The sequence below is a fragment of the Syngnathoides biaculeatus genome, chromosome 9 (genome assembly GCF_019802595.1).
Source record: "Syngnathoides biaculeatus isolate LvHL_M chromosome 9, ASM1980259v1, whole genome shotgun sequence".
In the NCBI taxonomy this organism is placed as follows: Eukaryota; Metazoa; Chordata; class Actinopteri; order Syngnathiformes; family Syngnathidae; genus Syngnathoides; species Syngnathoides biaculeatus.
Genome location: NC_084648.1, coordinates 8,019,009 through 8,042,477, shown reverse-complemented (window position 1 = coordinate 8,042,477; position 23,469 = coordinate 8,019,009). Strand labels below are relative to the sequence as shown.

Here is a 23,469-nt window from a genome sequence, read left to right as displayed (position 1 = left end):
GTGTGTTTTTCTTACAAATAGAGTCCTGTCTTCACCACTTTATTTTTCTCTGTCTTTTGTTTTCTCTCTATCCATTCGCAATCCTTGTTCTGTCCTCCTGGATTTTCCAATAAATATCCATCATACAAATAAACGCAGAGGCAGTAGATAAAACGTTCCTGTTTTACAGAAAAGCTGTCCCAACCTAAAAAAGCTACACAGCGCCTCCACCAGCTGAGCAAAACAGGTTAAAGAGGGAACGAAAACAAGTTACCCTTCAAAACTGGACAATTTTGCCAGGAGAATGCAGGATCACAAGAGTAAACGATGGATGGATGAGTGGCAGGCAGATAAGCAAACCGTAATGTACCGTGCGAATGCTCCAGTTGCCTCCACATTCATTGTGAAAGCCGGAGGACACATAAAGGGATCCATGTTGTGAGCTCTTCTGCTGTATGGTTCTAGGCCGCGGCCCAGTAGGCTGCGCCAGAAAGATCGCGCTAACCCCTTCAAGTCACGCTTTTGTCACTCTCTGTCATCCTCGCCCTCAATGTCTGCCTTTCTCGCCTCTGTTGCTAGGCTAAGCGGAGCCACTGGGATTGTACGCTAAAAATAAGGTGTCCCTGATTCTCTTTTTCTTTTTCCTTTTTTTTTTTTTTTTTTTTGGCTAGGCTTCGTCTCAATCACACTCTTCACACTTTACCCCACTTTGTTTTTTTGTTTTTTGTTTTATTTTTGTTACCTTTTTACTGTTCGATTCGGCTAACATTTTCATTTTTGTAGGTAGCAAAATAATTGATGTGTACCAAATTTTGCCACCCTTGTATTGGGATACTAAACATGGTTTGGTTCATCTTACAGGAGATTACCACTGTCAAAAGGTGTGAAAGACACTACATTCCCAGATTCTGTACTTCATGTGGTACCTTTTCGCTACGCTACAATGCTTGCTTTGGTTTCTATTGTCTGAAGTTGTGAGAGTAGTAAAATAATTGATCAATACTACTTTTTGGTACCCTTTCATTGGGTTATGAAGGAAGGTTTTGTTCATCTTCCCTTTCCCTTGTCAAAACTTGGGAAAAGTTCCAAAATCGCTGACCTGTACCAACTTTTGGCATCTTTTCATAAGGGTACAAATTACAGTTTGATTCATCTTCCATTTCCAGTGTCAGCAGTGAAAAGCAACAAGAAGATCAATCTGTAACAAATTTGGCACCATTTTGCTGAGGTATCAAGCGCAGTTTTCTTTTTGTTTTTGTACATAACCCAGGGTTCTCGGGGTTGTGGGGTCATGTATTTTTTGGTGGACAGCATTTTATCAGTATTGGCACTCTTTTATTGTCATTTAGACTGTGAGTTGAATTAAATTGTAATAAAACTGTGATAGTATAAAACAAAAAAAAAAAAAACAACAACAGTGTTCTTACCTGCGGAGACAAAGAGTATGCCAGCGCTGAGGATGATGTTGTGGCGTGACTTGTAGAACTCGCTGGCGGCGATGCAGAGCCCCCCCATGAATAGTAGGATCACGCTCATGATGGGGAAGATGCTGGAGGCTCTCACCGCACCTGCAATCATAGCTCGTTGTTAGCGTCACCCATTTCACAGCACGAAGAAGCCATCGTTTGGAATATGTATCTGGGTTAGGTTTTCTTCAACGCTCTCTCTAAGACCACAGAAAAAAAAAAAAAAAAAAAGCTTACCAGTTGCACAATGACAATTGCAGTTCTAAAGTATGACAGTGAGATGTGTCAGTGTGTAGCCGTCCCAAAATTTAACAAAAATTCTGGGTTATTTTGTGTAACATTATTATTATTTTTTAACTCCCTTAATAACTTTGACTCTTTCAAAGTCTTCGAAAGGATGTGGAAAGTTGAAAATTGTTTTGAATTAAGAGCTGGAACACACAAATAGATTTTATAGACCCCATACTAAGAAAAATAGATTTTTTTTTTTATCCCAACGGATAACATCACACATAAAGGTTCTGTTCCACAACCGATCTTGAAACATAACCTCAGAGGGAGAAATTTTGCGTGCTCACAAGTAATCACACTTAAACAAATGGCATAGACCTCTGGGTATGCACTGATATTTGCCGAGTATTGCCAAAGGGACTGGAAGCGGGAGTCCTGTAGAATGATGTTGTCAATAGCAGGACTTGCTTTGGAAACTACTCAATGCTGTCTGGGGAACCCACTTTGAAAAACATTGGGTAAGGGACGTTTCTTTTGATTTACGCCGACTTTCTTTCTGTGCTTCCCGTTCCTCACTTTGGATTGGCAGCATTCTACTTCATGTCAGAATTTACGACGTCATGACCGATTATCAGGTTTCGCCAGACACATGAAGATTTTTGCTCGTAAATATTGAACGCATTAACATTTTAAGATTGTCGACCGCTGCCCATTTCAAACCCTGGTTGTGGGTGGTACAAATCTGCTCTTAACATGCTTCAAGCTAAAGAAAAATCTTAATGGATACTGTAATTTTAAAAAACCTAACACACTGACATTCGCAGTCCTTGGTCGCTGACATTCGCAGTCCTTGGTCGGGAAGCGTCATCATTTGGACAAAAACAACCCAATTTTCGTTTTGTGTGTCCAGGGCCTTAGGTGTAGACTGGCTACCTTCTTCTTCTTCTTCTTCTTCTTCTTCTTTTTCTTTTGGCTTGTCCCGTTAGGGATTGCCACAGCATGTCATCTTTTTCCATTTAAGCCTATCTCAAGCATCTTCCTCTCTAACACCCACTGTCCTCATGTCCTCCCTCACATCATCCATCAACCTTCTGCTCCCTCCGAGTGAGAACCTCAGCATCTTCATTCCTGCTACCTCAAGTTCTACTTCCTATTGTTTCTTCAGTGCCACCGTCTCTAATCCGTATAACATGGCCGGCCGGCCTCACCACTCTTTTATAAACTTTGCCCTTCATCCTAGCGCGTACTCTTCTGTCACGTGGAACACCAACACAACACACAACATAGACTGGCTACCTTAAGCTTGCTTATAACTGAAATTTGGGCTTGGATCACAGAGGGGGAAAAAAAGACCCAGCAATGGCTCATAAATAAAAAAAATTATAAGTTAAGGTAGCACCATATCATTGAGCTTGTTTGGATGAGGAATAATAAAAAGAACACACAACCAACTGTGCTATCTATGTCTGAATGTAACCAAGATTTGCAAGTTTGTTCTGGTACTAAACATGTTAACTCATGGTCATTTGGTCTGTATTGGCTATTAACTAAGCTACAAATAGTGACGTGACTGATCTCATCACTCAAATGAGATTACAAAATTCAATATATTGTCAAAAGATACAAATTAGATGGAAACATGGGAAAGATTGTATAAGTGTATGCCCTGCAATCATATGGTGGCCGGTATGTATCCCTGCCTGAGTGCATGTCATCATTGTGTCCCTGGCCAAGATATGTCAACCACATTGCCGATGAAAGAATGTGGTTGGTCAGTTGGTTGGTGGTTAGATGGGGTGTAGGCACAGAATGGCAGCCACGCATCCAACAGACATAAGACGCTTAACACCATAAGGGTTTGACTGTGGAGTAAATGAATCCATCCATCTGTTTTCTTCGCCGCTTATCCTCACAAGGGTCATGGGTGTGCTGGAGCAAATCCCAGCTGTCAACAGGGAGGAGACGCCGTACACCCTGAACTGGTTGCCAGCCAATCGCAGGGCACATCGAGACAAACAGGCACACTCCCAATCAGACGTAATGGCAATTTAGAGTCTCCAATTAATGCTGCTTGTTTTTGAGATGTGGGAGGAAACCGAAGTGCCCAGAGAAAACCCATGCAGGCACAGGGAGAACATGCAAAATCCACACAGGTGTGTCCGGGATGAACCCGGGACTTCAGAACTATGAGGCCAATGCTTTCCACCTGATACACCGTGCCGCTGGATTCAATGAATAATGTATGCAATTGTAAAGCGTTTTTGAGTGCCTTGAAACATGGCATATAAGTAAGTGATACGCGTTATTGTTATTATTGTTCCTGTCAAGAGTGGAAAAGATTAGTTTTTAATCACAAAAACCTTGACGCGCCTTCTTTACTCCTGCCTTTTGACTGCGCAGAGACTGTTCCGTATACGACGGCCGCCTTCACTGATCACATTTTAAGGTGACCTCACACTTGGCGGTGCACCAATTACACACACACACACACAACACACACACACACACACACACACACACACACACACACACACACACACACCACACACACACACACACACAGGCACACACACACACACACACACACACTCACTTTCTTCCCTTCATCCTATTTGTTTTAACCCCATCTCTTCTCCTTTATTGACGTGCTGTCGGTGCAAATTGTGTTCAAGGTGGACAAGGGCTACACGACGCACACGTTCACAAACACACGCGCGTGCTTACAGTGTCCACACAGTTTACGACGGCAAGGTTGTATACGCTTCAATCAAATTTGTATGGCGCGTCACCGACAGTGTTGCGTTTTGACACAATACAATTCCATCAAGGGCCCATTCGACACCTCACGTTTGGATTTAATTTTCACTTCACTGGCAAACACACACACGGGAGGTCTTGATCTTGTTGGTTACTTAGAGTACATTTTGTAGGACCCCCTGACACAATAGCACTTTAGTCGGAAGGCCCAATGCATGACGCTACGAATGGTTAGGCATCAATTAAAAAGGTAACACTAGTTGCGTATACTGTATTTAAAGCCGAGCCGGATGACTTTAAAGCACGTCTCTGAGACGCTAATCCTCACGAGGGTCACAAAGTGATGGAGCCTATCCCAGCTGTCAACAGGCAGGAGGCGGGGTACACCCTGAACTGATTGCCAGCCAATCGCATGGCACATCGAGACAAACAGGCGCACTCACAATCACACCAATTTAGAGTCTCCGATTAATGTTGCATGTTTATGGGATGTGGCAGGAAACTGGAATGCCCGGAGAAAACCCACGAAAGCATGGGGAGAACTTGCAAACGCCACACAGGCGGGGCCAGGATTTGAACCCCCGGAGCTCAGAACTGTGAGGCCAACGCTTTCCAGCTGCGCCATTGTGCCGTATCACACAAACATATGGATTCAAAATTTAGGTTGAAGCTATGAAAACAAAACACAACATTGATGACACAATATATTACCAGTAGGTGACATTTTAACTCACCCTCTCCACGACATCTGAGTACTTTTACTTAATTTTACTCTTTTTCCACATTACGTATTACTGCAGTTCACTTGTCTTTTCTCATGTTAACTATGAATGTGTACTGTGTGCAGGAATGGGTATGAATACTTTATATTTATGGTTATGTTTACTCAAGTAGCACTTTGGATAAACTGAACTTGTCAATAGTTTTAATGCAACATTTGACTTTTGTCAAGCATTTATGTTTGAAAGAAACCGTACATTTACTCCTTTAGACTGACGGACATGCTGCTCTTTACTTTTTACTTTTGCATGTGTGATCTATTTTCAGCCTTCACTTTCGACTTCATACAAACGTGATAACTAATGTAATTTGAATGCACTTCACCAATCAAACGGCACACGTCAGTCACACGAACGAACGCGTCTTTTATTGGGCTTCGCGCCATGCTTCAGTGGTGGCCATGTTGGAACGGTCGTTGTTCTTATAGCGTGTCAAACCCGTTTTTCTCGGAGGCCACATTTTTGTTCCGGTTTCCCTCAGAGGGCCGTTATGACTGTGGAATAAAAATATTTGACCATCTCATCGTATTTATATCATCAATTTATGAACTAGTTTTGGAATGTGTTTTTCAACTATTCTCGTTTGTTAACACAAAAATGCTTGCAATATCTCAACTTTATCATTTATGATATGACAATTTGAAATTTTGGTACAGATTTTTTTACAAGAGTCAATGAAAATTAACACTCCAGATGTGACTTCGCGGGCCACATAAAATCATGTGGTGGGCCAGATCTGGCCCCCCGGCCTTGAGTTTGACACCTGTGCTATAGAGGCCAACAGCGTGATTGTCTTTACATTTCAGACAACAAAACCAAACCTTTCAAGCATTCCACTGTCTGCCCAAATGCAGATATTCCAGCCCACTTCTAAATTGATACACACACATACACACACTGCACGTTCAGTTTATTCTAGATTAGAACTTCTAGACTTCTAGATTATTTTTAGTTATATTTTATTTGATGTTCATGCGCTGACAAATCAGAAGTTACTCACCATTTACTCAGCACTTGAGTAGTTTATTTCAGTGAACTCTTTTTTTTACTCTTAAATCATTTTTGGGAGGACTGCTTTTTAAACTTTTACTTGAATCAAATTACTTTCAAGTAACATTACTCTTACTTGAGTACCATGTTTGGCGATTCTACTTACCTATGACCACGTGTATACTGTACTCTTGTACACTAAATTATAACGTACATGTTGCACAACACCTCCGACGCCTGACATTGTGTCTACTTCATCCACTTCACATAAGATGCATTGTGTGTAAGCGTGTAGGTGTGTGTGTGTGTGTGTGGGGGGGGGGGTGTCTTGATTTATGGGTTCATTAGCCATGGTAGAGGAGAGCCTTTTAATTGTGGCTGAATTATAGAGGGGGTGGAGGGGGCGCCATGGGAGCTCCCTCTGTGTGTTTGTGTGTTCTTTGCACAAAACACACACGCACACGGACCAACACGGTAACACTGAGTGCAAAAAGCTACACACGCGCACACACTCATCGATCAGCCGCCCACCCACATCCTCGCTCCGACCTGCCGAAGTGGGGTGTTTCCCATACACACTATACACTACCTACGCACGGTTACACACACACACACACACACACACACACACACCACACACACACACACACACACACACACACACACACACACAGTCCACCCACGTGGGAGAGCCCAGCAGCAAAGAAGAAGGTCGTTAAAAAGGCGGCAAAACAGCTACGAGGGAGACAGGGAAATTGCTACCATACCGTAGCAACCGCATGTTAGCCTTTGATTAATCGGCCATATAAAACGGGTTGATACATTTCCATTTTGTATGCTGCACTAACGAGAATAACAAGGGGTTAATGACATGATGGTTTGAAGCGGAACTAAAACTAAAAGGTTGATTTCTTTATGGAGACACGGTTAGAGCTTTGGCCTCACAGTTCTGAGGACCGGGGTTCAAATCCCGGCGCCACCAGTGTGGAGTTTGCATGTTCTCCCCGTGCCTGCGTGGGTTTTCTCCGGTAACTCCGGTTCCCTCCCACATCCCAAAAAGATTCATTAATTGGAGACTCTAAATTGCGTCTAGGTATGATTGATTGATTTGTCTCTATGTGCCCTGTGATTGGCTGGCAACCAGTTCTGGGTGTACCTAACTGATGACAGCTGGGATTGCCTCCAGCACTCCCACGACACTTGTGAGGATAACCAGCTCAAAAAATGGATGGGTGTTTTCTTCATGGCTGATGTCTTCGAACATGTTTATATGATTTATTTATACAAATACAGTGGAACCTCACTTTACTAATGATTTGGTTTACAAGAACTTTTTTTTCCAAACAAACCTCAGCTTAGACTCTATTTTCAACACTCTTGGCTTGGCCAGAGAGTCAGACGTTTGTGCTTTTTCTCTTGCCACATAAGCATCAGTGGCTCTGTGCTTCAGGTGTCTTTTTTTTATATCTAAAATGGATGCCACATCCCACAATATAATGCAAAAGTCGCGCTGCATTATGGGGGGTGCAGGCCATTTAAGGCTAGCAGTAACCACAGTAAACGTAAACATTACTGTACCCAAAAAGGCGATTTTCTAGTGGACCACGGTCATTTGATCATCATAAATTATGTTTTCACCTATTTCATTGAAATACTCGATTTATTTGTAACTGCACAACGATCAAAATGAGATATTTTTAATAATGTTCTAGGGGAGGAACAGATGACTGTAATTACGTTTCCATACATTTCAATGGGAAACATGACTTCAGAGCTCATGACCTGAAGTTGCACTATATGACATGATACGACATGGTTAAACATGAACAAAGTCTAAAGATTTGATATTGTCATCAATGGTGACATCTTGGGACTTGCACGCCACTTGAACTGGAACAAGAGCGGGCAGGATTTGTTGCTTGATGGGTGTCATGTGCAGGTGCATTGGATCGCATAAAAACTATTCGGGTGTTGAATTGGTTATACTTCTCATCCAAGCACAATCAGGATTACTCTATCCCGGTGGGATTTATCGCAATCCCTTTTTTGTGTATGCTTTCGAACAATGACAAGAAACAGAAAGTTTTTTTTTTCTTTCAAATACCGTCAATTTTTATGGTTTTGGTCTTGTCTCTGTCTCGGCTTGTCTTGGTCTTGACTCTGTCTCAGCTCTCAAAGGTTGTTCCTTCAGGAAAGTCTTAATCTTGTGTGGTGCGGTCTTGAGCACAACGCTTACAGTAAGTGACCACACCAACAACATGTTATCATTTTTAGACCGGCAGCGTGAGGCCACAATTTGAGGGCTCGGTCAGTCGGACATTATGCAACGTGTTCGCAAATCTAATTCAAGCAAACATGTAAACACACGAACGCTTGTGTGTGTTTGTGTGTGTACGTACATACGCGTGCGGGTGTGTGAGTGTGTGCACCCTGCCAGTGGTTATCAAGCCACATTACTGGTGTAAATGTTGATATGCCTCCTTGTCCCCAAAAATAGCCCGCCGTGACATCAGCAGGACTGATGACATCATCACTGTGTGATCTCACGGAGACCCCCCACCCCCAAAGCTTCACAACAAACCCCCCATCTCTATCCCGAATAGTATTAGCGCGATGTTACCATGATCCGGTCGTCTAAATTTAGCAAGCGAGTGCACGTCAGAGAAAAATCGGGCGAAGTTGTATCAGAATAATTTTTCCTAATGTCAGTTTGGACAGATTAGTGTCTAAGATGTGCTTTGAAGGTCAAGATAGGATTTATGTCAGTAAAGTAGGCTGATTTGGACTCTGGTTCACGATGAAAGATGTCACGGATTAACTGACTCAACAATTCCAAGACGAAGACCAGTCGAGATGTGTACACTCTGTGAGCAAAAGTATTGGGATAAAGCTCCTAATAAATGAATGGAAGTCAAACAATGGCCGTCATTAGCGATCAAAACAAGGCTATTATTTGTACAGAACACATAAACAACTCATATCAAGGTCTTCATCGGTTAGTCTGGGATTATAATTTAAAAGTAGGAAAACCGGGTAACGGGTTTCGGAGGTTGATGTAGTGTCAATGCTGCTGCCAATGCCAGTAGTCCAGTCCAATATTATACCACGACACATTTCATGTTAATATTGTGAGTATGAGTTGCAAAAAAAAAAAAAAAAAAAATCACGAGTCCAAATTTAGATAGCAAATGCAGGTGCAAATTTGGAAAACAAAATATTTGGGTATGAGTTTCCATACAAAATATGTGAGCGTGAATATAAAAACAAAATGCAAATTTAGACAAAACATTTGTCATCTTAAATTTTTATACCAAAAATTCTTACAACAAACCTGTGTGCACAAATGTAATATATACAAGATAGTAATAACATATTAAGATAAAAAAGGCATGTGCACACTAATTTAAATTTGGACTAAATTGGGGAACGTGGAGGCGGCACGGTGGATCAGCTGGTAAAGCGTTGGCCTCACAGTTCTGAGGACCCGGGTTTGATCCCGGCCCCGCCTGTGTGAAGTTTGGATCTTCTCCCCGTGCCTGCATGGGTTTTCTCCAGGCACTCCGGTTTCCTCCCACATCCCAAAAACATGCAACATTAATTGGAGACTCTAAATTGCCCCTAGGTGTGATTGTGAGTGTGCCTGTTTGTCTCAATAAGCCCGGCAATTGGCTGGCAACCAGTTCAGGGTGTACCCCACCTCCTACCCGTTGACAGCTGGGATAGGCTCCAGCACTCCCCGCGACCCTCGTGAGGATAAGCGGGAAAGAAAATGGATGGGTGGATGGATGGGGAAGGTGGAAAGTTATAGAGAAGCTTGTTAAAAACTGTGCTTCAACCTTCTCCTCCATTTATTGGTTGTCTGCATACATTACTTACTTACTATGTACCAAGAGTACATTTAGGAGAACATGAATTTCTTTATCTTAAACTTTAATATTTAATTTTCTCTTGTAATCATCTGCTGTTTTGCATGTGGGGAACATATCAAACTTTAAATGTAAATCCAAGACTACATCAGAAGGCTCTGTTGCTTACTACTAAAAGGGGTGAGTGGTGGTGGCGGGGAATGCAGTATGTGGTGGTGGTGGTGGTGGGGGGGGGGGGGGTGTAGCATTTTCTCCTTCAGTGCTCATAGAAAGGCAGGCTGCTTTCGCTTACATAATATCCACATGTACACATGCGACCAGGCCAAGGGATGTGGGGGGTAGCCACTTGGAGAGGCTGAAGGATGATGATGATGATGTAGTCATCAAGTATTGTTATAAAGGAGGTTGAATCACTTATATGCAGCAATTACATCAAAAGACACTTATTACAACATTTTTTACACAATGCTAACATCCACCCTGCTTGAAATTGTTCTGCTCCGGTGGGGGGGGGGGGGGCGCTTCTGTCTAACTGCAAATGCCAACTTTCTAGCAGCTTTCGTTAACAACGACAACCAGGCTAGTACTTTGGTATTGCCAAGAAAATGACTTGATGTAGCCAAAATTTTCAACCTTTCCAGTGACTTATTACCTGAAAAAAGGTAACTATCAACAAATCCAGTGATTTTTGGGGGGGTTCATTGAAGACTCTGACTCCCTCCAGCAGCATCCAGACTCTTAATGAATATAACTTGGGGGATGCCACTCCCAGCCAAGTCGACCATGTCTCCCAGAAATTGAGCACCCACAAAAATGATTTTGTAATTTTACTGGTGGATGCAGCACTTTATCATCAAGCCCCTGTGTCTTAATCAAATTGTTCTATGATAGGTAGGTGGGTTCAGTTGAAACCAGATGCTTACATACGCCATATAAAAGACACGTTTTTTTCCCCTACTGTCTGACATCAAATCAGAGTAAATCTTTTATTTTTTTGGTCAATTAGGATAACCAAAATAATTTCTATTTACTAAATTCCAGAATAATGTGAAAAGTATTTTTAAAAGCAATTTTTCACAACTTTTTTCCAAAGTCCGTGGTTTACGTACAGTGAGATTACTATGCTTTTAAAGAATTTGTGAAAACAATGATATAATTTCTTTGGGAGCTTCTGCTATATTTATCGACAAATTCAGAAAATTAGAGACAACTGTGGATGTATTTGAACTATGTATACCTGAAGGACTGCTTCTTTGTGCAACATCATGGGCAAGTTGAAAAAAATCACCAGGATCCTCATCCTCATTGTCATCCTTGGGCACAATTTCAAGATACCTAAAGATGTCACATTGATCTTTCCTAACTATTATATGAAATATAAATACAATGACACCATCCAACCATCATGCCGCTCAAAAGGGAAACTCTTTCTGCGTCCCAGAGATGAACGTCCTTTGGTCCGAAATGTGCATATCAACTCAGGATCATAAGTAAAACCCCAAAACCCATTGTGAAGACGCTCGCTGAAGCTGTTAGGAGTGTGTCATTATTAACAGTGAAATAAGTGCCTTACCGACAAGGGGCTCAAAGGCAACTCTGCCAGGAAGAAGCTATTATAAAAGAAACATCAAAAACCCACATTAAAATTTGCAAACGGACCGAGGAACAAATATTCTTCAACAACAACACAACAAATTTGGTCAAAAATCTTGGCTCGGCTTTCCAGTTCTGTCAGGAGGAATGGGCCAAAATTCCTGCCATCTATGCTGAGAAGCTCGTTTGAAAATGTTTGACCCAAGTTATACAGTTTAAAGCCAATAGCACCAAATACCAATGAAATATTCTAGATGTAAACTTGAGGCTTTGTAGATAAGAAGAAAGAGAAAATTTGTCTTGAAAGAAATGCCTCTCTTATTCTTCTGACATTTATAAACTAGAAATTATTCGGGGAATCATAACTGACCAAAAACGGAAAGCTTCGTGTGATTTTATGTCAGACTGTGAGAAAAATAAACAAGTGTATAAACATCTGGTTTCCACTCGACATCTACAACATCCAATGGCGATGTCGACTGAATTGCTACGCTTTTGGATCAGGGTTTTCAAAATGAAGGCCTTACTTTATCTATAGTCCAAATGGTTGCCATGGTAATGCAAGTAAAAGGCAGCAATACCGCTCACGTGAGCATAAAACCGGCAAACTAAGGATGATAAAGCTGACTTTTATATTCACGTTGAGGTTGAAGCTGGCACTTGTTTTGTTGCTAAGCAATGTCGAGGTAAGGGTGGCTGTCACACTCCTTGTCGTTTCCCCACAGCTTTTCGAGTGCATCTGCTTCTGCACAATGTAGGTCACCGGACACCAAAAGGACTCGCCTGACACGCAAGATGACCAAAAACATGAGAGCGAAACCGCTACAGTCGAGCACACTGCGCACACAACGTTGATTACTTCCCATTTGTTGGAATTTGGAAACCGTTTTCCCTGCATCATAATTGGGAATAGAAATAAAAACGTTTCAGTCGTACAGGCAATGTTTGATTAAATTGAGATTTCTAAGGGGACCTATTTTGCCAAACCAACTTTTTCTAGTATTTGGCTTGTAATATTGTCTCTATGGTACCTCAGTCATCATGAAATATGAGGTAAAGTCGTCCACACATTCCTGATTTCGAGATGTTTTTCTGCCATCAAACCTGAAATCAGGTCGTTCAAATTTCTCAAGCTCATGTGCGTCACGATTGAAGATCCCCGCCTGCCACTCTGCCCCCTGAGGCAGTGCTGTGAACATAACAAACACGTGTGCACTCACAAGTGGGTCTTCTACACTCACGCAACCAATCAGAGCAAAGGGGGGCAGTCTTAACCAAATACGGACGGAGTGGATTCAAAACTGGGTCAAACAGAAGTAGCTGTCTGAGGGCCGTTTTCCTTATGATAAAACCCTTTTTAAAGACCATTTTATTCACTCTATGACGCTCTAAATGGGCGAAATATGGTGCATTTTACATACTTTTAGTGTTCCATCTGTCTTGTGAATGTCAGCACATCTAAAATAAGTGTGACGGTGAAAGTGTGTCAGGCTGCGATAAAAAAATGAGGATACAGGAAAGTATGCTACTAAGGTGACACTACGGGAAGATAAGTTGGAAAATCACATCATGAAGATGATGAAATAAGTTACTAAAATGACCATAGCAGATTATGTGTTGTCAAAATTATAATACGGGAAGATTTGGCTAGGCACAGTGGCTGTGCGAAAATGGCAATGTATAGCGAAAGGTCACTAAAATGATCTGTTCTTCTCGCTAAAACAAGATTCTTAGCAAACGGAGGGACACCCTCATGGTTGTCGGCGCCATCCGTCCCGCACGCGCCCGTCAGTCCGTCTTTCTTTCCCGCCGCTCGGCCGCCACGTACCAGCTGTCGGGCCTCGACGGGAATGTACAAACAGATGGGCGGGGAGGACGCCAGGGAGGACGAGAGAGGAGGTTTGACCCACATAACGCAACCGCCCAGCAGTATTTATAGACCAAAGTGTCCTAATTGGCGGGCCGCTGGGAGACAGAGACAGCCTCACTACCCTTCTACTCAATACCCTTCCTCTCGCCCTTCACCTCCGAAAACGTTACCCTTCTGTCATGCAGGACTCCTTCCTGGCCTTTTGTGGTCACCCCAAGTTGTCAAGGCTGACAGTTCTCAACTCACTTCGGACCTGCTCGGAAGTTCAAGAAAGTTTTCTTTCTGGGTCTATTGCATGGGTGATCAATGTGTCGGTCGCGAGGCAGTCTTGGTCGATCGCGGGACGGCGTGCCAAAAAAAAAAAAAATCTCAGCTAATGTTCCCTCTAAACTGCGTGCACTACTGATGCAGTCTCTTCGCAGATATTCTTCGTTGCGCGCCCCAAAAAAATAAAATAATCCAATGCAAATTGAAAGTATAACATACAGCTATTCACTTGGTGAAATAGCATTCAATGTGTGAGGGATGACTGGTTGTTACATCCAATGGCACAATTCACATAGTTTACCATAAACCCCCACCCCCCCCCCACACACACACAAACACTCTTAAAGACGAAAACTCATAATTATAAATGTTACAGTACGTACTCAGCACATCAATGCATTTTATAATGACACCGTCCAGCACTGCTGCTTTAGTTAGCAACACAGTCTGGGCAATGTAGAGCAAAGACAAGCTACACATGTTGCTTTTGTTTACTTTTGATATTAATGGAGAAAGTTGCTGTTTTAAGATGTAATGACGGAGTATGCGAATGATCGAAAAGAAAAATTGATTAAACTGGACGAGATTTTCTCCTTTCCGAGCGGGAAAGGTCTGCTCTCAAGCGAAAGTATAAAGTGCAGGATGAGATGGTGTGTCATTTTAAAATTCCACCTTGGCACAGCCCGATCTAGGATGAAAGCACAGACGATACAGTGCACAAAAGCTAAATCTGTATTTTAAATATAGGAGGCAGCATAACATTATCCTTAAAATGGTTTGGAAGCATCATCACCCCCCCCACCCCCAACCCCCGACGGTAGGTCGGGGTAAAAAAGTCTGGGCACCCCTGATCTATTCAATGTGACCAACATGACCTAGCAAGGTAACGTTGGTCAAAATTCACTTCAGTGCATGATTTTTGGAAGCACCTATTGATAGAACAATATGGTTCTAAAATGACGATTTAGGAAGGTATATTGCTTAACAATGGTGTTTCTAAATCATTTGTTAAAATGTGTTGAAATGACAAAGATATGTTGCAAAATATGTATGAAATATGTATGCAAAACAGTATTAAAATTTACTGTATGTCGCTAATATAACCATATGAGGGCTAACTTTGTGAAATGAGGATATGTGAAATGAACATCTGATAAATAATAATGTGTAACGATATGTTGCTAAAATGACGATACAGGAAGACATGTTCCAAAAATTATGATACAGGAAGATATGATGCTCAGGTGACGATACATACACAAAGATATGTTGCTAAATGACGACATTTGCTAAACTGACCTTAAGATACGCTGCCAATAAAATAATGTGATGTCGATAAAATGACAATACAATGAAAACCAGATGAGATTGGACTCACGTAGGAAGTATTCTGAAGCGTCGGCCTCGTAGTCGGCGTCCTCCGGGAAGTGATCTATTTGTTTGCACATGCCTTTGAAGGAACCTGACAGACAGAAAAGAAACTTTAATTGAACGCGCAATCAAAGAAACGGCGCATGAACAGACGCCATATCATGTAAACAGATGCCGTGCCACACAAACAGTATGCCGCATGGCATCATTGGATCGATGTGTTCGCGTGTGCGTTTGTGTGTTTTCATCGCACTGCTCTTCAACCCGCATCGTGATCCTACAGGCGCGTTTTCGGCTTAAGGCTAATCCCGCGGCTGCGGGCTCTTTGAAAGACTCGATTCATTATTAAATAAGAATTAGGATAAGCAGCACATATAAGCAGAGCCCGGCAGGAGGCTGAAATAAAGTAGCCAGCAGTTTTAGAACGATTTCTAAACGGGCCCATAACAGGCCTTTAGTGGCAGCTGAATTGCACCTAACGCTGTTTCATTGCGTAAAGATCGGACCGTTAAAATGATTATTTGCAAAGCTGTGTTACTAAAATGACAAAATGTTGCATGAAGAAGCAATTCTGCTGAAATAATGATCCATGAAGATATAGTATTGGTAAAAATGTTGATATGGAAGTCTACAAGGCCAAAATGCTAAGCGTAGCTAATATTACAATACGGAAAAGATATGTTACAAAAATGACAAACCGGAACTTTTGTTGCTAAAATGAGCATACGGTATGTTGCTAAAATTATCCATCCATCCATTTTCTTTGCCGCTTATCCTCACGAGGGTCGTGGGGAGTGCTGGAGCCTATCCCAACTGTCAACAGGCAGGAGGCGGGGTACACCCTGAACTGGTTGCCAGCTAATCGCAGGGTACATAGAGACAAACAGCCGCACTCACAATCACACCTAGGGGCAATTTAGAGCGTTCAATTAATGTTGCATGTTTTTGGGATGTGGGAGGAAACCGGAGAACATGCAAACTCCACACAGGCGGCTCCGGGATTGAACCCGGGACCTCAGAACCGTGAGACCAACGCTTTCCAGCTGCTTCACTGTGCCGCCTTCCGAAAATTACTAATTATAAAATAAATAAAAAAGATTATGACACAGGAAGATATGTTCTTAAAATAAGGATACTAGAGAATACATTGTCAAGGTGAGGATGTGGGAACATATGGTAATAAAATGATGATATGGGAAGTTATGATGCCAAAATGAAGATTTGAGACTATAAATTGCTAAAAGGACTAAAAAGTAATAGTATATGGAGATAAGATGTTTAAAAATGTTCTTAAAATAATGGCGAGGTTATTGTGCTAAAATACTGATTGAGCATTATATTGCACTAAATTATAAATCATATTAGATAAGATATTTAGTAAATTTGATGATAGCAAAATATATGCTGGGAAACTCAAGATACTGTTGTAAATGAAATTCTGCTAAAATGATGAAACAATACAATATGCTAATAAATTGATGCCAAATGAAAATAATGACACAGCAAGAGATGTCGCCAAAATGACTAAACATAAAAATATGCTGCTCATATGACATCACACGAATATACATTACTATAAAGATGGTATGCTGCTAAATGACGGGATAGCATCCATTCGAGTTTTTGGCTTGCCTAAACTTGATTGACAGCTCGTCTGTACCTAATATTGTGTCCTGTAAATGAGCGTCTGGACTAGACTTCCTGTCCGATTTTTTTGTTGTTTTTTTTTCATGAGTACTACAAAGAAGGTCCATAAATAAGCTGAATAGATGTTTTTTCACCACTGGATATGATGGCTCCACAGAGCTGAGTCATCTATTTAAAACATGACATCACTTTTTTTTCTTTTTTTTTTTTTTTTATAGCCGGAAATCTACTGCTGAGCTCTTGATGTGATGTCAGTGTAAATTAAAAGAAAAGCGCTCTCGGGTCTTGACAAACCATCAGGGAAGCAAGAACCCGAGGTGATTCTGAATCAAACCCAACATAAAAGGGACCGTAACGTAACAGTAGTGTCACCTCGTCTTTAAACAACAAGGAATTAGCTTGCGAAGAATTGAAAAATTACAATACGTGAAGACATTTTTCGTTAAAACGAAAGTGTGGATACGTTGTTGGTCAAATAAGAGCTTGTAAAGCTACAGTACTTTGCTAAAATGTCAAAGCGTTAATATATCTCTTTGTTCAAATAAGAAGGTTTAATGATATGTTGCTCAAACGACGATACGGAAAGATGGTAAAGTATCACAAAGTGCTTTTAGTCGCGTTAATTGTTCAATGGAGACGCCCGCCGCTGTGCGACATTAACGCGCATTTAACGGCGTCGAGGTCAGCCAACAAGCTGCACTCTGATTGGCTCGGATCACCGAAGGTCCCGTTCTGTTGGTGTAAATCATTGAGAGAAAGGCCAAAAGGATAAGTGAATGATGGCGTTGTCCTGAGGGGAGGGGGCGATGGGGGGGCTCACGATAATTGCGTTTGCTTCATGTTTAATAGCATGTGCATTATTTAACAGCACACACATCGCTACGATGACGATCAGATGCCTCTGAGGTGACATCCAAGTTGGAGGGCGGCCATGTGCTGCAATGCACTCCAATGCACTCCAATGCAATGTTTTTGCAGTGTGTTTTATTATTTTTCTTATAGTAGTCTTGCAAGAACTCTTTAATGGTTGTGTAATCACTGATATTACTGTTGGCATTCTGTGTAATCGTTTTAACAACATTATTTAGGCGCATATTTTCATGAATCGACATTTCAGGAAAGTATGTTACTGTATCATACATTTGTCTATTATCTGAGCTGCTTATCCTCAAAAGGGTCACGGGAGTGTTGGAGCCTAGCCCAGCTATCTATGACTGACTAAACTATCACTCATATCGTCATATCCTGAGGTGTTGTCATTTATGAAAAATACCTTCACGTATCGCCATTTTATCAAGATCTTCGCTTATTGTCATTTTAGGGACGCATCTTCGCTTATCGTCATCATAGCAACATTTTCCCGTAATTTCATTTTAGCTAAATATCTCATTTTCCGTCATACTGGCCCAGGGTCAGCTGTGGCTACAACATATCATCCACATCCAAAACATATTTTGGACATCTCCCACGTTCTCGCGTTACCCAAATCTCACTCTTTCAATCACACGTCACATTTTACCATGTTAAAATACCCCCATTTCCCCCACTTTTCTACATTATTTCACTTCGTTCCATTTCATTTAATATCATTCCACATGATTTCATATTACTCAACATCATTCGATATCATTCCATAGGATTCAATAGCCATCTACAGAATTTTTATTCCGCCGTCTTTGCAATTTTTCTTCATATATTGTCATTTTAAAGACATATTTTTACCAACATTTCAGCAACATATGTCCCATAATATGATTCTAGCAATGCAATTTCCCATCTGGCTCTTTTTACCACATCTTCAGGTATGGAGACTTTCTGTGATCCATATATCCATCCATCCATCCATCCATTTTTTTTTGCTGCTTATCCTCATGAGGGTCGCGGGGAGTGCTGGAGCCTATCCCAGCTGTCAACGGACAGGAGGCGGGGTACACCCTGAACTGGCTGCCAGCAAATCGCAGGGCACATCGAGACAAACAGCCGCACTCACAATCGCACCTAGAGGCAATTTAGAGTCTCCAATTCATGGTGATACATATATTTTCCCATATTGTCATTTTAGCACATCTTCCCGTATCCACATTTTACCATCACTGCTTCCTTCCATAAATGACAATACATAAAGATTTGTCGCTAAAATGTATGTTTAAGAAGATGCTGGGTTTCCAAAAGAATGATACGCGATGGTATGTTGCAAAAATGACAATATGTGACGATATCCACACTCCTGAATAATACTCAATCCGGGAGAGAAACAGCAAGTTTCCATAAAAAGCTTGGCATCATCTGTGTATATATTTCACACCTCAAGAGGCTGTTAAGTTGTCGCTACGTTCCCATCCCGCGTCGGACATGTCGCCCACACGAATGCCTCGCGTTGTCTCTGAATACTTTATACTAAGTGGCCTTTTATTGTCCACGTCCCAGTCACAACACACCAATGCTCCCCCCCCCCCCCCTAACCTTTCAAAAGTACATGTGGTACTTGTGTCTCCGCTCCACTAAAACGCTTTGTGGCAGACTCGGCGGCGCCTCAAAACTACAAATATTACATTGCTATAAGTTTTGTGTAGAGTATGAATAACCCAATACAAAGTTATTCTAAATGTAGTAATTTCACATTAGGAAATTGAATAGGAAATTATAATATTAGAATAATTACACAATACTGTCTATCTATCTATCTATCTATCTATCTATCTATCTATCTCTATCTATCTATCTATCTATCTATCTATTATCTATCTATCTATCTATCTATCTATCTATCTATCTATCTATCTATCTATCTATCTATCTATCTATCTATCTATCTATCTATCTATCTATCTATCTATCTATCTATCTATCGATACATAGATATGTACAAAAGCAAAGTTTTTTAAATTTCAATTTTACATTTTTTAACATATCTATTTTTGTCATCATTTTTATCTTTATTTTTATTGTTTTTCCCTGTTTTACATTTTTTTATTTCTATTTTCAAATGATTTTAATCATGTAAAGGACATTGTGTATGAAATGCGCTGAATAAATAAATTTGAAGTACAATTCTAAATGGCGTGCAAGAAATATGATTAAAAAGTGGAAATTCTCTAGAAAGCATGAGAAAAAAGAAGTTTTCAACCTGAATGTAGATATTTCCTTTTTAAAAATCAGTTCTCTATCCAGATGTTCATTAATATCTTTAAAATGTGATTTTTAAAGCGCATCCCAAAACATACGTATTAGTTATCATCTCATTGCAGCGTCATCGTCCACGTGATCAAATTATAGCTAATTTGTTCCAACACGAATAATTTTTAGGAACGTACACATGAAGCTATTCTAATCTTACATTTAAAAGTCTCAACATTAAAGACATCTTTAAAGACAAAATATTTTGCTGAAGAAATTATTCATTAAAACATTAAAAATAGATTCCGCTGTTGTACAAATTGTTGAATTGTTTTTCCAAGTTTGCCACCAAAATACGTCGGCTTCCTAATTTTTTTTGTACAAAATTGTCGCAAGAGCAGGCTTCTTCTGTGGCAGTAAAAATATAATCTTTTAAGAGTATGACAGGAATTCCGTCAGAAGGATGATCTCAAGTCAATACTAAGTCAAAATGTAGTATTACCTGACAAAAAACAATAAGCACTACAGACACACTGTAAGTGGGCTGATTTTGACAAAAAAAACATTGAAATCAAAGAACAGTTCAAATCTGCTTTCTTTTATACTCACTATATATGCAATAAATAGCGGGGAAAAAAAAAGTATGTCAACTACCATATGAACCCATAACTTCATGCCATGGCTACAGTTCCAGGAGAGATATAAGCGCAGAATAACGGGGAATGACACTTTATGAGCGGAGTGTGAACGAATTTTATCGGTCAGGCGAAGCTAGCGCATCATTTTTTTTGTCCGACTCTTTCACGCCGCTTCACCTTCGATCAGTTTCGTCCAAATTTACTTCAGCATTGTTTGGCTTGATGACGTCCGGCGGATGGCAGATGCTCATTTTTATTGCCCTGATCAACACAGTACATCCCACCGCGCTTAATGTGTACATTGGTTTAATGTTTCTCTGTCTTATTTATGCCTTTTTAAAGCCGCTGGCCTCTAAAAGGCTTTGACATTGGCCATTAAAAACAAGGAACGTGAGGCGGCCGCAGGACGTTAAAACTGAATTGAATGGAAATTAGCGATTAGTGAGCCAAAATAAACATGGAGAGGAACTAGATGAGGAACATCAACAAAAGGACAGATAATGAAAAAGAAATAAAATATACTTTCCCATTGAAGATATGAATTGAACTGAATTCCTACTAAAACTAAATTCTGGCAGCACGGTAGATCAATTGGAAAGCTTCGGCCTCACAGTTCTGAGGTCCTGGGTTTAATCCCGGCGCCGCCTGTGTGGAGTTTGCATGTTCTCCCCGTGCCTGCGTGGGTTTTCTCCGGGCACTCTTAGTTTCCTCCCACATCCCAAAAACATGCAACATTAATTGGACACTCTAAATTGCCCCTAGTGCGACTGTTTGTCCACATGTGCCCTGCAATTGGCTGGCAACCAGTTCAGGGGGTACCCCACCTCCTGCCGTTGACAGCAGAGATAGGCTGCAGCACTCCCATGACCCTCGTGAGGATAAGCTGCGAAGAAAATGGATGGATGGAACTAAATTTTTACCCCTAAACCTATCCCAAACCCCAGCCCTAACCCTAACGTGAGACAAAATCCTAAATTTAACTCCAAAAACAATCCCTTACTATCAATCCCAACACCTGACATTAACCCCAACCTTTTACCCAATATTCTAACCTTTAACCCTAACCCCTGACACTCACCCCAATGCCTAAAATCACTGGGCCTAATCCTGAAATGTAAATCTAAGACACAAACTCTTATGTCTTAAACCCTAACTCAACCTCTTCACCAAAATGTCAAACCTTAACACCAATCCCATTTCTAACTGCAACAAAATGAAAACCATTTTTGGGTGAGGATTAGGGTTGTATATGATTTTGTATGTCAGTATGCTACTCATGTTCATTTTGAATCTGGGCATGTGGAAGTAAATGGACCATGGAAAGAAAGAAGGGAGCCCTATGACAGAGCCCTCGAGAATTACGGCCAAGTGAACCATCACACTTGTACAGTGAAATCAACTTTATGTCATTTTATTAAAAGTACTATCTGGAAAAAGTACACTGATGCTCAAAAGGAGGCCAAACAAGATATGATTTCTCCACCAGTGACAAAGGTATTGACTTTTAATGCAAGAATACATCCTTTTGAGGAACTTTTGTAACTGGAGTTCCAAAATATAAAAAGTCAACCTCAAATATTGAATGTTGTGAGGACACAATATTTTACTTTCGAGGGGGGAAAAAATAATAGATTGCACTTTGGAATAAGTACAAAATGTACAGAAAGCCTAGCAATTACTTTCCAGTTGCACTGTCCATGAATTTTTATACACGTGCTTGGCACGGGGCTGTTAAGTGTCGATCCAAATATTTTCTGGACGGTAAAAATATTTGGCGACGCAGTGGCGTATACATTATTTTTGCTTAAACCCTCGCGCTCGTTTATGACACTGTGAATCTGCACTCATCTTAATTTGATCTTAATGGTCTTAATTTGTCCATCGACTCACTTGAGCTTGAATTGATGGTTGGGAATTAAGTGAGAGGCCATTTTTATTGTCCGCCGAGCTGCGGTGCAGAGAGAAGACGGCAGCGTAATGCCGACTCAACTGTTCGTATTTGTGTCCAAGTGACATCTTCAAGTCCTAAAATAAAATGAGAAGATCTCACTCAGTGACATAATTGTCACCATTCTTCAAAATGGCTGCATCTTAAGACTCAATACCGACAAAGGCTGATCATTTGAGTCACGAGGTACACTTGCAGAAAACAGGAAAAGGTCAGAAGAGTCCATAGGAAGTTTTTTTTTGGGGGGGGGTATTCAGTCCCCGAAGACAGTTTCAGTGGGCAACAGGAAATTTGACAAGCCTGAAGAAGAAACTGTAGCAATCTTCAAAAATTGGCTTTGTTGCGCCCCACAGAAGTTTGAAAATTAAGCCCTTGAAATGATTTCCAGTCCCTAACATGAAATCAGTCAATATCAGTGATTTTCATTTGGGTAGCCCGACCATTTTGGGCTGCTAATTTAAAAGAATACATTCAGTAGAGGCGGCACGGTGGTGGAGCTGGAGAGGATTGGGCTCAGAGTTCTGAGGACCGGGTTTCAAATCCCATTCCCGCCAGTGTAGAGTTTGCATGTTCTCCCTGTGCCTGCGTGGGTTTCCTCCCACATCCCCAAAACATGCATTAATTGGACACTCTAAATTGCCCCGAGGTGTGATTGTGAGTGCAGACAGCGTCTGTCTCGATGTGCCCTGCGATTGGCCGGCAACCAGTCCAGGGTGTACCGCGCCTCCTCCCCGATGACAGCTGGGATAATGTCCAGCCCTTCCGGGACCCCCATGAGAATAAGCACCTCAGAAAATGGATGGATGGGCATACAGTACAATTCCTGTTCTCTGGCTACAATAAACGAGGCACAATGTCTTGGAAAAACCCCCAATAGACAAGCGTACATCCTATGGCACAAAACGTCCCAGAGAGGTTTTAAGGTTTAAGCTGCATTGCGGGTCACATGA

At 41.2% G+C, this 23,469-nt stretch overlaps 1 protein-coding gene across 1 annotated transcript in view; it reads right to left on the bottom strand.

Moving 5' to 3' along the window:
* Window positions 1-23,469, bottom strand: part of LOC133506048 (voltage-dependent calcium channel gamma-2 subunit-like) — a 41,641-nt gene that overhangs the window by 6,234 nt on the left and 11,938 nt on the right. Inside the window, exons 2-3 of the mRNA XM_061829781.1 lie at window positions 15,177-15,260; window positions 1,407-1,547 (exon numbers count right to left, since the gene is read on the bottom strand). Coding sequence (XP_061685765.1) covers window positions 1,407-1,547; window positions 15,177-15,260 — 225 coding nt within the window. The remainder of the gene's footprint in view (window positions 1-1,406; window positions 1,548-15,176; window positions 15,261-23,469) is intronic.